The 16261-nt window shown below is 49.9% G+C and overlaps 1 protein-coding gene across 1 annotated transcript in view; it reads right to left on the bottom strand.

Moving 5' to 3' along the window:
- Positions 1-5452: 5452 nt before the first annotated feature.
- The window catches only part of LOC115330007 (plasma kallikrein-like), a 36755-nt gene continuing 25946 nt past the window's right edge, over positions 5453-16261 (bottom strand). The window contains exon 3 of the mRNA XM_040210634.2: positions 5453-5707. Within this exon, the coding sequence (XP_040066568.1) occupies positions 5453-5707 (255 nt within the window). The remainder of the gene's footprint in view (positions 5708-16261) is intronic.

Below are 16261 nucleotides of genomic sequence, written 5' to 3' on the forward strand. Positions count from 1 at the left end.
CAAGCTCAACTAAACACAGCGATAAGGCGAGCACACACCCCGCGGTCTCAGCGAAAAAACTACTGAAGTGCTACTTTGGGTCTTACAAGATCATCCGACGCCTCGGAGATCTGAACTAAGAAGTTCTTCCCCGACGGAACACAACCATCAACAAGACGTCAGCCGCGACCCGAGGTGGTGCATGTATTACGAACGATAGAACTTTGCACTCTCGTCTACGAGTGAACTGTGAACTGTGAACTGTGGCTCGCGATTCTGGTCTTTTTTTTGCTGTGAATATGAGTTTTCGTTTTTGCTCCATTGGAACGATGCTTTTTTTAAAGGGGTGGGGGGGGGGGGGGGGGGAGGGATAATACCGAGCGCCCAGCTGACCATGTAGGCCGCGCGCCAGTGGCCAAACGGCTATCGCGCTTGCCTTCCGCGCAGGAGGCCACGGTTTGTTTCCTAGCCGCGGCTACCCATTTTTGTTAACTCTGTAATGTGATGTTCTCGTAAATTCGAAAACTGTCTTGCTAATTCCAGGTTAGAATGTTCTGCGCACCGAACCTTCTACGCCGAATGTTCCGGAAGCCCACGCGTGTACAAAGCGGGCTCCGCGTGGCGAGCCGCAGTCAGTCTTGCCCCAGCGCTCGATCCTGCGGTTACGCCGACATCGACGCCCGCGATGCTCTGCTGTTTTTCTCTGTTCCCTCTTTGTTTTGGGCACAAGTTCGCCCAATTATACGTTTAGTTTCTTCAGTTATCAGAGCCTTATCAATTGACATTCGTAACAATATGCAAGTCTCCAAAATGACTTGCTGGCGTGTCGTCTTCATAACGCGAATATAGCCAAGGAACTTTGAGTTTGTCACTGGCAGGCCTTTACGAACTAAAACCAAGGCGTTTAGCTGAACATTGCGAAGATTGCTGCTGTTGCGATTGTCAAAGTTTTGCTTCATTCTCGCCCGATAGTTGAACTCTTCGACCGCCGTTTACTTTTGTTCCTTGAGCTTCAACTTCTCGAAAATTCGCAACTGGTTGTACGCTGGCAATTTAGAAGCTTCTCCAAAGACCACATAATGTGGCCTGCACCCAAGAGTGGTAGTGTGCGAATGGTTGAGATGTGACACTGCCGCCGCGAGGCTACATTTATATACTACTTTGAAGGTTGCATACATCATCATGTGCCGTTTAATGTCTCGGATGACTCTCTGCCATGCCAGTGGCTGCCGGATGGTATGGAGATGACCGCTGCAAAATAATTGCGAGCTCTAGAACCCAGTTCCGGAGGCGTTTGCTTATAAGGGCAGTCGGTTGTCAGAAGCGACGGTCCTGGCATATTTGAAGACATCCCGCTGCAATAGACGATTCCGCTATTTGCATCTTCCTCTCTGGGACGGGCGACGAATATTTGTGAGCACTGGCCTATGCAAACCTAAAATGCTTGAGCTTTCTGAAGGCCTGTCTTCTTTTGAGTTCACCGATGTCCAGGTGAACAGTCTCGATGGGTTTTGGGAGTGTTTTGAAAGAAACATTTTGTCAGTCCGCAGACGGTATTTGGCTTTATGGAGTTCGCATGTGTGGCAGCATGTCACGTACTTGTTTGTCCTGCCTCAATGTAAAAAAAAAAGCGGGAAAAAATCTAAAATTTGTTTTAAAATGTGTAATAGCGACAATCATTGCACAATTTTTTTTTTTTTTTTTGTGCTTCCTCTTGAATGTCGTTTTTCCCGGCTCTGTTGCTGCTTTCTGCAGGCGGTCAGGGACCCGTCAAGGTGTACCTGACAGCTTTTTTCCCTGATCGCCACCATCGTATGGTGGAAAATAAGCATTATTATTATTATTATTATTATTATTCCATCTGAAAATTGTTCCAGCTGGTTGTAAGTGCGCCAAAACCCGTAATACCCGCGTGAATCCGGATAACGTGATACAGTATCAGCACTTTAGGAATTAGTGTTTCGGGTACGGTCTACTTTCCGGCTCCAAATTTGAAGTCTTCTGTTCCTTCCCATTCATTATGAGAGATTTTCCTCCTCGAACGGGAGGTCTACAGTCAGCCATGACAATGCACCCGCGTCAGTCAGAATATTTTGTTTACAATGACCGAGATATAAAGAAGGTTAGCATTGTTCAAGAAAACAGTTTCTCTTGGTGTCATTGGGCGGAGACAGAAGCCCTTTTTCATTAGTTTTTGGCATCGCAATCTTCATTCCTGCCACTTCGACGTCGTCCTCTTGGGACATGTTGACGGTGTTGGGGGTCGTCTCCTTCTGTCTACAATAATTTGGGGAAGTACTTTGTTCAAATGATCTAGTTGACCAGGTGCCATACCTTCCAGCATTCTTTTTTTCTTTTTGTCTAATGACACGCTTGGCTTTGGTGGAACCGAGCATTGAAAAACACTTTCAACCGCTTATGTGGATTGGGGTATAGAGGCAAGGTTGTTGAATACGTCTTAGCAGTCCTTAAAACGTCGGGCGAGATTTCACCGTGATTTACTTTTGTAGGTCGTTCGTCAGCCCATGAATTATTAAGGGAACTAATGAGGTGTCAGGTAACTTTGAATCTGCGAGCTGCAGAAGCATCCTCTTATCAAAAAAGTACGGCAGGGCATGCCCGTATTTATATTGTAGGCTATCGTGCGATCCCATGCTTGTACCTCGTTCTCATAAAAAAAAGATCGTCTCGCTATTCCTGCCATTACTCATGCCCGTACTAAAGCACGTGAAGATTTTACCACAATTTATACATCCCATCGAGAAAGACAAGTAAGTTGTTAACCTTCTTTAACCTAAGACAGGGTACTTTGAAGACTTTAACCAATATCTTCAATGTGCCCGAAGTGTCGAAGCCGGCTCGGCTCCTTGATCACGGATGACTGTATGTGGGCGCAAAGGTAGCAATCTCTCGTTGACTTATTCTTCTCTCTCTTAGCATTGTTTTCTTCTTCTGCTTTTGTGTGGGGCGCATCGTAGCCCGTGGATATAGCTGCTTGGCAGCGTTCCGGTGGATTGTTTTAGATTGTGGTCAGTATTTTGTATGTCCAAAGATTCTAATAAGAGACGCAAGTCTTGTTGACTGTAAGGTTAGTCTTAAAGATAGAAACGGAGCTGGTCAATTGTACATATCGTTTGGCAAGTTGGACTACAAGCAGTCCTGGCTCTTAAGGCATCCATAAAAAAGTCGAAGACGTTGTTATCGCCATGGCCCGCACCACTGCCGAAGAATATCTAACAACACTCACTGACTCCTGAACTGCATGCCACAGCTTCCTCATCGAACGGATATCACAACCAGCATTCACAATCCTACAACAAGTGAAGTAACTTCCAGAACGACATATTGTCTGATCCCCATGGGCAAGAATCTCTCAAAGGAAACGAGGCGGCACACGCAGTTGCCGCGCTCATACGCACCGGGCTGTTTCCCAAGGGGGAGCAGACTTTCAAGCTCAAAACACCCTCAAGCCGAGGCCTCTCCAAAAATACGCCTATATACTCGCCCACTACCGGCATGAGCACCAAAAATGTCCAGCATCCCACCCGCTCCTATTCATCTTCCGACGACTACAAACTAACTTTTACACCCACAATTCCCTACTCCATGCCGTGTACCCCACACTCTACCCAACCTTTTGTAAATACTGCTCGACCCTGGCGCCCTATACCACCTGGTATAGGAGTGTGAATTAACCCCACCAATTGCTCCTAATCTCAAAGCCAAATACGAGCAGAGGGCGGCACAGCTGACCAGCTCCGACCTCTCTTCTCAACGTAGCCTGGTGGAGAGGGTCCTGTGAGCCAAAAAAGGCCAGGGTACCCCGGACAAGAGAAAAAAAAACAAAAAACACAAGGCGGGTGCCAAGACATCAGCGCCTCAGGCTAATAATATTGAAGTTTTTACTTCCTCCTCCGTAGAGACAAACATCTGTTTCTCGCACAACAGATTTCGTGTTTTCTTTTTTTTTCGTTTTTTGATGGGCGTCGAGTCTATAAAATATTTTTTTTTCGCAGAAATTAAAAAGTGAAAGCCGTTTACAACTCCCTGTAACACCGAATTAGAGCGCAGCTCTTGAGGAGGAGGAGGGAAGGGTACTGGGTGGTGAAGTGACCTGGGGGGGGTCATGTGACCTTGGAGGGTCACGTGACGATGCCGATGATGTAATCAGTGACGTCACTGATGACGTCATCCGTGATGATGACGATGACAATGAGGATGCCGGTGACGTCATCAGTGACGTCACTGATGACGTCATCAGTGATTATGACGATGACGATGTGGATGCCGGTGAGGTCATCAGTGACGTCACTGATGACGTCATCAGTGACGATGACGATGCGGACTCCGATGACGTCATCAGCGATGATGACGATGACGATGCGGATGTCGGTGACGTCATCAGTGACGTCACTGATGACGTAATTCGTGATGATGACGATGACGATGCGGATGCCGGTGACGTCATCAGTGACGTAACTGATGACGTCATCAGTGATGATGACGATGACGATGCGGATGCCGGTGAGGTCATCAGTGACGTCACTGATGACGTCATCAGTGATGATGACGATGTGGATTCCGGTGACGTCATAAGTGACGATGACGTCATCGGGGAGGTCACGTGACCTCGGCGGGGGGTCACGTGACCCTGGGGGTGGTCACGTGACCTCGGGGGTCACGTGACTTTGGGTGTCACGTGACCTTGGGGGTCACGTGACCCTAGGGGAGGGGTCACGTTACCTCTGGGGATCACGTGACCTTGGGGTGACCTTGGGAGCCACGTGACCTTGGGGGCCACGTGACCTTGGGATGACCTTGAGGGTCGCGCGACCTTGGTGTGACCTTGGTTACGCCGACGGCGACGCCAACGGCGACGCCGACGCCGCTCAAGCCGGGAACGGGCCCCTAAGAGCTGCGCTCTAAAATGGTCACCGGACATGGTCGGCCGAACTTATCTTAAAACTCCCACATGTTTCAATGCACAAAGTCCAAGTGCAATTCCACCATGCTCTATGGAACACACATCTTTGAAACTAAAACATAGATGACGGTTCAAACGATGGGAGGCACGCTGAAGTGAGTGAGGTGGGGGGGGGGGGGTACCCCTCCGCGGGAGTTCTGCACCTGAGGTAATCTAATAACGTTGATCATAAGTCACGTTACGATAGATCATGCGCCGTCCCACGTAGGAAACGGACGAGCAGGCAATGCGATTTAGTTTACTTAGATTCCTGTTCTTTACTAAAACGATGCGGATGACAACCAAAGCTACGAGACTAGAGACAGCAGGAAAAAGCGAGTAATTGAGAAGGACAGCGTCTCATTTGCACCATTAGCCCGTAGATTTTGATTACGTAACCTAGGTTCCACCTTATTAGCAGTGTTTGATCACACTTTCTGTTCAATAACTACTCATTGGTTAGAAGAACTTGCAATCACAAGGTGCCAATTACTTTCACAAATATGCACGTTAGAACAGGTCAATAAAACAAGGCCACACACTATGATTACACGGGTCTATTCTTGCGAAACATGGAGGCCAGAAAGCTGCCGGAGACTCATGGTGTCGTTCCAGCGACGCTGCGATCCAGTCCAGTTGTGTCGATACTCTGGCAAAGACGGTTGGCTGATTTGCCTTTCCAAATACAGTACCCCAAGATGTGCACCCCGCGAGGACGTAGCGGTCGTCCGACCTCGAGCATTGAAGAGGTCCTCCGGAGTCACCCTGGGCCGGAAGTGAAGATATGTTGCACGACTCGACAAAACAGAAGCAAGTCAGTGATTTCAAAATTTGCTGAACTTCTGAACCTTAAGATCAGTTGAAAAATCGAATATCTTCAAATTTATTATCGCGAAAAATTTAAAATTCCGAAATTCATTTAACTTATTAGCGTCAACACCTTGAGAGTTAAAAATTTGTGAAATATTATATTGTAAAAAAAGTTTAAAACTTTAAAACGCTTCGAACCTTTCAAGCCTCGGATAGGAAAAACTATCAACGGTATCTCTAATAAAAAGCCGCTTTTGGAGTGCAGAAAAAAAAGAGTTTAATGCTAGCGCTGGACATGCGCAGTATGGCGTCTCTGTTGAGAACATAGCGGTGGGAAAGAAACGGCAATATTGGGAGAAAAACGCCCCACGAAAGCTTAGTATTGTTAAGTCGTTTCTCCGCTAAGTTCAATGCACAAAGTGGCATCACGTGATGTGTATGTACGTCGCAGTACTATGACTTGGCACCACGGAGTCACGTCAAGTAACCACGTCAAGTGACGACATGGTAAGACGCTACACCTCAAATTATCATCGATGTGGCATCAGTTTCCCGGCTACATTTACTTTAAATTGCAATGGCCGACGGATCAAGTAATTTCTGCTACCATTGCGTACCTTAAAAACAAAATATTTCATGTTTTATGTAAAAGTGAAAGTCGCTTACAACCCCCTGTAAAATCGAATTACAGCGCAGCTCTTGAGGAGGAGGAGGGAAGGGTACTGATCAGAGCGTATACCCCTCCTCTTTCCTCTTCACCTCCTCATCATATCTGCTACCCCTCCCTCCGAGACTCGTCGGCGTCGCCTTCGCCGTCGGCGTAACCGGAGGTCACGTGACCCTCGTGATGTCACATGAGCCTCGTGACCTCACGTGACGTCGACGGGGTCGGTGACCTCACGGGGGTCCCGTGACGTCATCGCCATCGTGAGTGATGGCGTCACACGTGACGATGATGTCACCAGTGGCGTCATCGTGATGATGATAATGACGATGAGAATGACGTCATTGTGATGACGTCATCACTATGATGTCAATGATTACGCCATCAGTGACGTCATTGTGAGTATAATGATGACGTCACTGATGACGTCATCAGTGACGTCGCAAGTGACGCCACGCGTCTTATAATGCACCGCGCGGTTACGCCAAAGCCGACTCTGACGCCGAAGGCGACAGCGACGCCGCAAAAGCCGGAAACGGGCGCCTAAGAGCTGCGCCTTAAAACGAAGGGCAACGGCACTTTTTTTGGGTGGCATTTTTGTTCTCTGAGTATTATAGTTATAACAAGGGAAATTGTCAACGCCTTTTCGGGCTCTTTGGAATTGAACAATTCAGTTGCGAATATATGATTATCCATATCTGATTCGGATCATCTTTACAGGTACACAGGCAACGCGTGCTTTGTCAGGTGGTTCTCTAATGTGTGACGAGGAAGGCCGTAACTGTAAATACTGTAAAATGAACGCCCAGCAATTTATGTTCCCTCTACAAAAAATAAATTTCTCCAAATGGAATAATTTCTTATTTATAGGGTGCATATAAATCTAACTGCAAAATATCATCCGGTGCATTATTGTACTTCGTCGTACTACGGCCCTGTAACGCGTTGATAACTAGTGTGCGCGTCTTAAGAAGTAGCCCATTTATTTCCAACTGACGACGTCAAAGGATCGTAATGTCGCCAGCCATGATCCTTGCAGTTTGGCAGCAGCGGTAGTGGTTGAGGCTGCGGTCAATTGGTGACTGCAGCCTCGCTACGGCCATCTGCTTCAGCCGAAAACACTTATAAATAGCGACCAAGCAGAGTTCTCTGAGCTCAGTGGTTTTGGGTTACACGGGGCATCTCCTGCTCTCTTGCCGCCGGCCAGTGTGAGTATTATTCAGCAACACCAGCTCCATACCAGTGACTCCCTTGAGCACTTTTGTTTCCTATGTCGAAAAAACTCGGCAGAGAACCAGAATCAATCGGATGTGGCAAACGCTTTTGCGTGTTGCACTCAAGCTTGAAACTGCACTGAAGCATCGGCAGTCAGGACGCCGCGACGACAGCGATACCGCGTGCTACCCTCTCACTTTTGGCCGGGACTCGCAACTGCCAGGATCGCGACATCTGAAAAGAGGCCAGCTTTTGTGTCACCATCTGTTGCCACTTCGGGACCAAGCATGTCGTATGGGAAGGATAGGACAATAATTACCTGTGTGAAAGACGCCTTGCAGACACCGTAGCTGTAGCGCCATATATAGACCAGAGTGTCGAACCGATATTTTTATTGGTTCGGTTCGGGTTCGGGTTCACGGCTTTCGGTTCAGTTCCGGTTCAGTTCCAGGGCGCAAAAAATAACGGTTCAAACCGGTTCGAACCGGTTCGAACCGGTTTGAACCGCTAAATTGAGAATATATTTTCCGCGTTGTTCTGTCAATAGGCGCTATTTAGGCCGTGAAACTAACTGCTGTAAACGATCTGATTTTTGCGAGGACCTATTTTTGAGAATTTCGCGAATCACCTACAATTCGCGAAAAATGGGTCCCGCGAACAATTTCGGTAAAATGTAAACAGATTGAAATTTATATTGAGATTCCACCGCGTCGAGAAAATTACAACCCGCGAATTATTCCAAAACTTCAGCTTTGACATAAATCGCGAAATATTGAGCCCACGAAAAATAGTCGTTTACAGTATATTGTCACGGGTGGTGACTAAAAAAACAATAAATAAACAGGAAGAAATAAACGTTTAATGTGGCGAACTTGTGCCAAAAATAAAAGAGTACAAAAGATAATAATAGAGCGTCGCGGGCGTCGAAGTCGGCGTGGCAGCAGAGTCGAACGCTGGGGCGAGACTGACTGTGGCTCGCCACGCGGAGCCCCTTATGTACATGAGTGGTCTTCTGGAATAATCGGCGTAGAAACTTCGACGCGTAGAACATTCGGGCCTGGAACAAGCAACATGATTCTCGAATTCTCCAGAACACTGAATTGCAGGAATAAACAAAAGACACGTCACTCCCAGGATTCGAACCCTACCTTTTCGCGTAGGAGGCAAGCGCGATAATCGTTAGGCCACGCGCGCGCTGCCTACTTCGCCAGCTGCGCGCGCGGCATTACTCCCCCCTTTAAAAAGTGCATCGACCCGATGCAACCCAAGAACAAAACAAATAAAAATAACGGTAAACTAAAGAGTCCTTTGGAACATATAAGGTCCACAGTCCTATCTAGCGTAGTACGGCTTCAGTCGCACGACGTGGACGACTTCCGGTCGTGGTGGGCGGCGTGATGATGTTCTTGTTCCGTCGGGCATCACCTCGTAGTTCAGGTCCCCGAGTCGACGAAGCACTTTCTAAGGTCCAAAGTAACGTTTCAGGTGTTTCTCGCTGAGACCGCGGCGGCGAATCGGTGTCCACACCCACACCCTGTCTCCGGGCTGGAAGTGGACGTCCCGAAGACGAAGGTTGTAGCGGCCAGTGTCGATACGTTGTTGGGCTTGAATCCGGAGTCTGGCGAGCTGACGGACTTCTTCTGCCCTTTGGGCAACCACCTGGGCGTCGTCGCTTGCGCCGACAGCCGGTTCGTGGGGTAACATAGCGTCCAGCATTGTCATTACCTTCCGCCCATGCACCAGTTGAAAGGGTGTCACTCCGGTGGTTTCTTGTACGGCCGTGTTGTAGGCAAAGGTGACATACGGCAACACCACGTCCCATGTCTTGTGCTCCACGTCGACGTACATGGAAATCATGTCGGCGATGGTCTTGTTGAGTCTTTCCGTCAGCCCGTTGGTCTGAGGGTGGTACGCCGTGGTGCGACGATGGCTGGTGTGGCTGAGACGAAGGACTTCTTGTGTCAGCTGGGCCATGAACGAGGATCCACGATCTGAGATCAGGACTTCGGGAGCGCCGTGCCGGAGGACGATGGATTCAATAAAAAACATGGCAACTTCCACAGCAGTTCCGGAAGGAAGGGCTTTCGTTTCGGCGTACCGCGTGAGATAATCTGTGGCGACGATGATCCAGCGATTTCCCGACGTCGACGGCGGAAAAGGGCCAAGTAGATCCATTCCGATCTGCTGGAAGGGTGCCGTTGGCGGAGGAATTGACTGCAAGAGTCCGGCCGGCTTCGTTCGAGGTTTCTTTCGTCGCTGGCATTCATGGCATGATCGTGTGTATAAGTGGACGGTTTTGGGGAGCTTGGGCTAGTAATACTTTTCACGAATACGGGCCAGTGTCCGGCTGTAACCAAGGTGTCCGGACGTCGGGTCGTCGTGGCAGGCTTGGAAGATCTCCTCTCGAAGGTCGCTCGGGATTACCAGCAGCCACGTCGAGTTGTTGTTGCCGAAGTTCTCTTTGCAGAGAACTCCCTGTCTAATGGCGAAGGTCGGCAGGGCTCGTGAGAAAACACGTGGAATGGCACTCCCACGCCCTTCAAGGTGCTCTATTAGTGCGCGCAGCTCAGGATCGTCTCGTTGTCGTCGGGCCATGTCGTCGCTGTTCAGTGCGCCTAGAAAACACTCGTCGTCATCGCCGTCGCTGCTGTCGGAAGGTGTTTCGACGGGAGCTCTGGACAGGCAGTCGGCGTCGCTGTGCTTGCGGCCAGACTTGTAGAATACGGTCATGTTGAACTCTTGTAGTCGATGACTCCATCGCGCAAGGCGTCCTGACGGGTCCTTGATGTTCGCAAGCCAGCAGAGCGAATGGTGGTCCGTGACTACGCGGAACGGGCTTCCGTATAAGTACGGACGAAACTTCGTGATCGCCCAGACGACCGCAAGGCATTCTTTTTCAGTCGTGGAGTAATTTCGCTCCGCCTTGGACAATGTCCGACTTGCGTAGGCGATGACTCGCTCGGTGCCCTCTTGTACTTGAACCAGTACCGCGCCAAGTCCTCCGTTACTTGCGTCCGTGTGAATCTCGGTTTCCGCATCCTGGTCGAAATGTCCAAGAATAGGAGGCGCCTGCAGTCGTCGCTTCAGCTCGTCAAATGCCTGCTGCTGCTCCTCGGCCCATTCGAACTTCTCGGCGTCCTTCGTGAGGCTTGTGAGCGGTGCGGAAATCCTTGCGAAGTCTCGAACGAAGCTCCGATAGTAGGTACATAGCCCAAGGAACCTTCGCACGGCCTTCTTGTCCGTCGGCGCTGGAAATGCTACGACGGCGCGAGTCTTCTCTGGGTCGGGGCGAACGCCTTCGTTACTGACCACGTGACCTAGGAACTTCAGCTCGTCATAGGCGAACCGACACTTTGACGGCTCCAGGGTGAGTCCGGCGGTTCGTATGGCTTGGAGAACAGCTTGTAGTCGTCGCAGGTGCTCGTCGAAGTCGCTGGAAAACACTACGACGTCGTCGAGGTGGACGAGACAGCTCTGCCACTTCAGTGCTGCCAGTACGGTGTCCATGACACGCTGGAAAGTTGCTGGCGCCGTGCACAGTCCAAAGGGCATCACCTTGAACTCATACAGCCCATCCGGCGTGACGAAAGCTGTCTTCTCTCGGTCCCGCTCGTCGACTTCGATCTGCCAGTAGCCGCTCTTCAGGTCCATCGATGAAAAGTATCGGGAGTGGCGCAGCCGGTCTAACGTGTCGTCGATGCGGGGGAGCGGATAGACGTCTTTCTTCGTCACCGCGTTCAGTTGCCGGTAGTCCACGCAGAACCTAAGTGTTCCGTCCTTCTTCTTAACCACTACGACTGGAGAGGCCCAGGGACTGCTTGAAGGTTGGATTATGTCGTCGTTCAGCATCTCTTGAACTTGCTCCTGGATCACTTCCCTTTCTTTAGCGGAGACTCTGTACGGTGACCGATGCACAGGCCGCGCGTCGTCCTCGGTAACGATGCGGTGCTTCGCAACGGTGGTTTGGCGCACCTTTGACGACGTGGCAAAGCAGTCGCGGTATTCGGTGAGGAAGTCACTGAGCTGTCGTCGTTTCAGGCCCAGAAGCTTAGGGTCAATGTCGAGCTGCGCTGGCGACGTACTGTCTTGCTGAGGTGGCGAGGATTCGTCAGTAATGGCGGCGATAGCGGCGGAGTTTCGGAGTTCCTCGACCTGGCCCACGGCTGTACCTTTTGTGAGGTGTTGCGCTTCATTTCGGAAGTTCGTCACGAGGACCACAGTGCGGCCATCCTGAAGTTCAGCAACTCCTCTTGCGACGCCTATTCCTCTTCCAAGAAGCAACTGGAGGCTTCCTTCGAGCAGAACTTCGCCGCAGAAAGCTTCGGTGATCCCGACGGGTACGAAAACACTCGACCGCGGCGGTAAGTTCACGTGGCTTGCGAGGACTCGGACCGCAGACGACGTCGCTATGGGTTCCTCCGGTGGTGAAACAGGTTTTCGTAGCGTTAATCGGTTTGCTCCGAGGTCGATGACGGCGCCATACTCGCAGAGGAAGTCCATTCCGAGGATAACGTCCCTGGAACAGTCTTGCAGAACGACGAACTTCACAGGGCACGTCTCACCGTGGATCTCGACGCGAGCAGTGCATCGCTCGACTGGTGTGATGAGGTGCCCACCGGCGGTTCGTATTTGAGGGCCTTCCCACGGCGTTGTCACTTTTCGCAAGCGGCGAGAGAGCCTCCCACTCAAGACTGAGTAGTTTGCTCCGGTGTCCACGAGTGCCGATGCGTCGTGGCCGTCAATGGGAGGCACTCACTTGATCGAACGACGTTTTAGCGAACGCCCACGTTTCATCGAACGACACTTTAGCGAATAGTCGGACGCCGCAGAGCGGCGTTTTCGGGTGGGCCAAGTGAGTTCATATTTTTGTAATGAGTTGCCGCAGACTGTCGCCGCGAAGCGCGACGGATGGGTTAACGCGCGCCCCCGTTATTCGCTAAAACGACTATTCGCTCAAACGTCGCCGTTCGCTGAAATGTCATTCGCTCTTGTGATATGGACCCGCCGTCGATAATGATGTGTAGGTTGTTGGACACCGATGCAGGGACGTCGTTGTGATGCGTAGCGTCGAGAGAGTGGGAGCGCTCCGGCGTTCTTGGAGGCTCTTTACGTCGGTCGTCTTCGGCAACTCCACCTCCAGGGGTTGCCGCGCCTAGTTTCCCCGGCGTGGAGCGAGGGGCGACAGGCTTTCACGTCGGGGTCGGTGCATCGGCGAGGCTGGACGTCGTGGCGACGGTGACCGGAACTCTCGGCGGGACGCTGGCTCAGGGGACTGAGGTCGTCGCAGGTGCTCGTCGATTTCCCGAGGGCGTTCACCATAACGTGGCCGCGGGTCGTTCGGGTGGAACCCGCGCAACCCGAGTTGTCGGTACGGGCATCGGCGGTAAGTGTGGTCTGCTTCCCCGCAGTGGAAGCACAGGGGGCGTCGATCGGGCGTCCTCCACACGTCTGTTTTTCTGGGTGCGGGCTGTTCCGGACGGACCTACGGGACCCGCTCTTCTTGTCGTCGGAGGTAGTGTGGCGTTGGGGCGCCTCGTCGAGGTGGCGGCGTGTATTGGTGAGCAGCCGGTGGTGGTCGTCGCGCTACTGAAGCGTAGGTTACCACCGGTTCTTCTGGTTCAGTGATGTCGACAGGAGACTCCGGTTGAATGGCACGCTGCACTTCTTCTTTAACGAGCTCGGTGAGTGAGAGCGCAGCTGGTCGTTCTGCTGCCGGCACCAACTTCCTAAACTCTTCGCGGACAATGTCTCTGACCATCTCACGGATCGCAGTGGGGTCAGAGTTGCCGGAACTGATGCTGCAGGTAGATGGTGAAATCACGGTGACGCCATTATACCGCTGGTAATGGCTCGCCCTTGCGAGGAGCGCCCTTTCAAGGTTGGTTGCCTCCGAGATGAAGGTTTCCACCGTCGACGGAGGGTTACGGACAAGGCCGCCGAAAATGTCATCCCGGACACCTCGCATGAGTACCCGCAGCTTCTTTTCATCCGTGGCCTGCGGGTCGGCGCGGGCGAACAGGCGGAGGACGTCTTCAGTGAAAGATGTCACGCTTTCCTTGGGTCCCTGGTTTCTCCCTCGAAGCAGGTCTTCGGCGCGCTCACGTCGGTGTTGACTGACAAATGTTTTCTTCAATTCGTTCTTACAAACTTCCCACGTGGTCAAGGCGACTTCGTGATTTTCATACCACTGCCTTGCCGTTCCTTCCAGTGAGAAGTAGATGTTCTGGAGGCGCTGCTCATCAGTCCATCCGTTGTGGCGGGCCACTCGGTCGTACTGCAGGAGCCAGTCTTCTACGTCTTCGTAGAGTTCACCGTGGAGAGGGCAGCCGTCCGCGGTGCGACGGGCATGTAGATGACGGTAGAAGCGGCGGGGGCTTGCGACTGGTTGGCCATCGTCGGCCTCGTTGGCTGCCTGGTCCGGGGTGGCAGAAGTCCGTGTTCCGGGGGTAGGCCTTGGGTGCGGCGACTGGATCGGGTCTCGATCTGGTCTTCGCTCGGTCCTCGGGAGGCTGGGTCCGGACTTGCACTGCGGGAACTCGGAGGGGAGCGCTGCACGGACATGCGGTACCCCGCACCTCCACCAAAATGTCACGGGTGGTGACTAAAAAAACAATAAATAAACAGGAAGAAATAAACGTTTAATGGGGCGAACTTGTGCCAAAAATAAAAGAGTACAAAAGATAATAATAGAGCGTCGCGGGCGTCGAAGTCGGCGTGGCAGCAGAGTCGAACGCTGGGGCGAGACTGACTGTGGCTCGCCACGCGGAGCCCCTTACGTACATGAGTTGTCTTCTGGAATAATCGGCGTAAAAACTTCGACGCGTAGAACATTCGGGCCTGGAACAAGCAACATGATTCTCGAATTCTCCAGAACACTGAATTGCAGGAATAAACAAAAGACACGTCACTCCCAGGATTCGAACCCCACTTTTCGCGTGGGGGGCAAGCACGATAATCGTTAGGCCACGCGCGCGCTGCCTACTTGGCCAGCTGCGCGCGCGGCAATATAGTTTTTTTTAAATTGTTTGTTCAATTCAGTTTTATTCTCAGGTACCAAAATTATAAAATTCTGTTATTTATTCCTACACAACAAGAAAGGAAAATCTACATTAACATACAAAACGTCGTGTTTATACGACTCAACATCCCTTCGTTTACCAGAGTCACATATATTGTACCTGAATCGAAATGTTTTCGGAAGTGAAGTAGGTTGCCTAAAATACCCGTGATTGGTACAACTTTGTATCGCAGTATTAGATGTTGAATCGTGGTTTTGCCCTTGAACTAAGGAATTAATTACAGTGAATACGATCATGAAATGGGCACCTCGTCGCCATATATATCATGAAATGTGTTTTACGGAGTACGTTTCACAATATATATATGATGACAAGACGACTGAGCTTAAGGGAATATAATTTTCAAAATGTCACGAAAGTCACGGGACAAGTCTTTCCAGTCTATATTTTATAGGAACACTAAGCGACAATCGCAATGCTTGTTTTTCTAACTAGCATATTGTTTGCTCTCAGCACCATGATGCGGGCGACGAATCATGCGAAAAGGAGTGGCTGGAATTGTTCACTCTAACCTATGAGCACCTTAGTACTGAGATCGAATCTGACCAAAAACAGTGCTTACCCATGTGAACATTTTCTTATATTGGATAAACTGGCATGCCTGGATGTTGAGGTTTGCTCTTGACAAAATGCAGGTCAATTTAATTTGCAAATAAGAATCACCCTTGCTAATTGATGATTTTTGTTAAATAGAACAAAGTGGTATTTCATGCTCTACTCAATTCGGAAGCTACCTAATTGGACATTTTCTGAGAGTTTAAGTGTGCAATCGTCATAGTTCCACCGTTCATTCCAGTAAAAAAAAGGCGATAGTAAAAACACATAAAAAACGCGATAATAAACTTCTATATATTTGAGAAGTTATATGTGCGTGAGGAACACATATAGTTATTTAAATTAGCTTCAAAATAATAAAAAAAAACATTATTTAAATCTTTTCAAAATCACCTATAACGTGTCTATAGAGGATAAAAGCGCCGAAAACTATTTGCCGAACATCTTTCAGATAATTTAAAGGCGCATTTACTTATATATCTTGGAGGTGAGAATCTTCTATTTATGCTGCCAAATCTTCAGAGAGGAATTAAGTATATTTTTATTATCATCGATAAATTTGACTTTATGAAGTTCACATAACCGCCTGAGACCGACACGGAAGGACGATACTCGAAAATACGCCAGCTGTTGTGTCTTCGGCAACGTGCTTTTGTTAGCTGTTTTGCAGTGTAAAATAGTGGGTTGCAGGGCATGCCAAAAAACACTGTGGTCACATGATATATCGGAAGGCAAATACACGAAATGTGCAGAAATAAGGAGATGACACGCAATTTTTTCTAAATAATCCCTTACACAACGCTTTACTTCAAAAAGAAATGCATAGAAATGCGTAAAATGATATTCCTAATTAAACATAGATTCCGCGCAGGGCAAACGAAGATTTTTTTAGAATCCTAATATAAATCACTTTTGGGTATCAGCTTGCCTCAGCTCGAAACGTCGCGGGATACTATCACGAGAGGCCAATGTTATCTTAGGTTTTACGAGCACTTG

This window comes from Ixodes scapularis, unplaced genomic scaffold (assembly GCF_016920785.2).
Source record: "Ixodes scapularis isolate PalLabHiFi unplaced genomic scaffold, ASM1692078v2 PGA_scaffold7__128_contigs__length_106722199, whole genome shotgun sequence".
NCBI classification, from domain to species: domain Eukaryota; kingdom Metazoa; phylum Arthropoda; class Arachnida; order Ixodida; family Ixodidae; genus Ixodes; species Ixodes scapularis.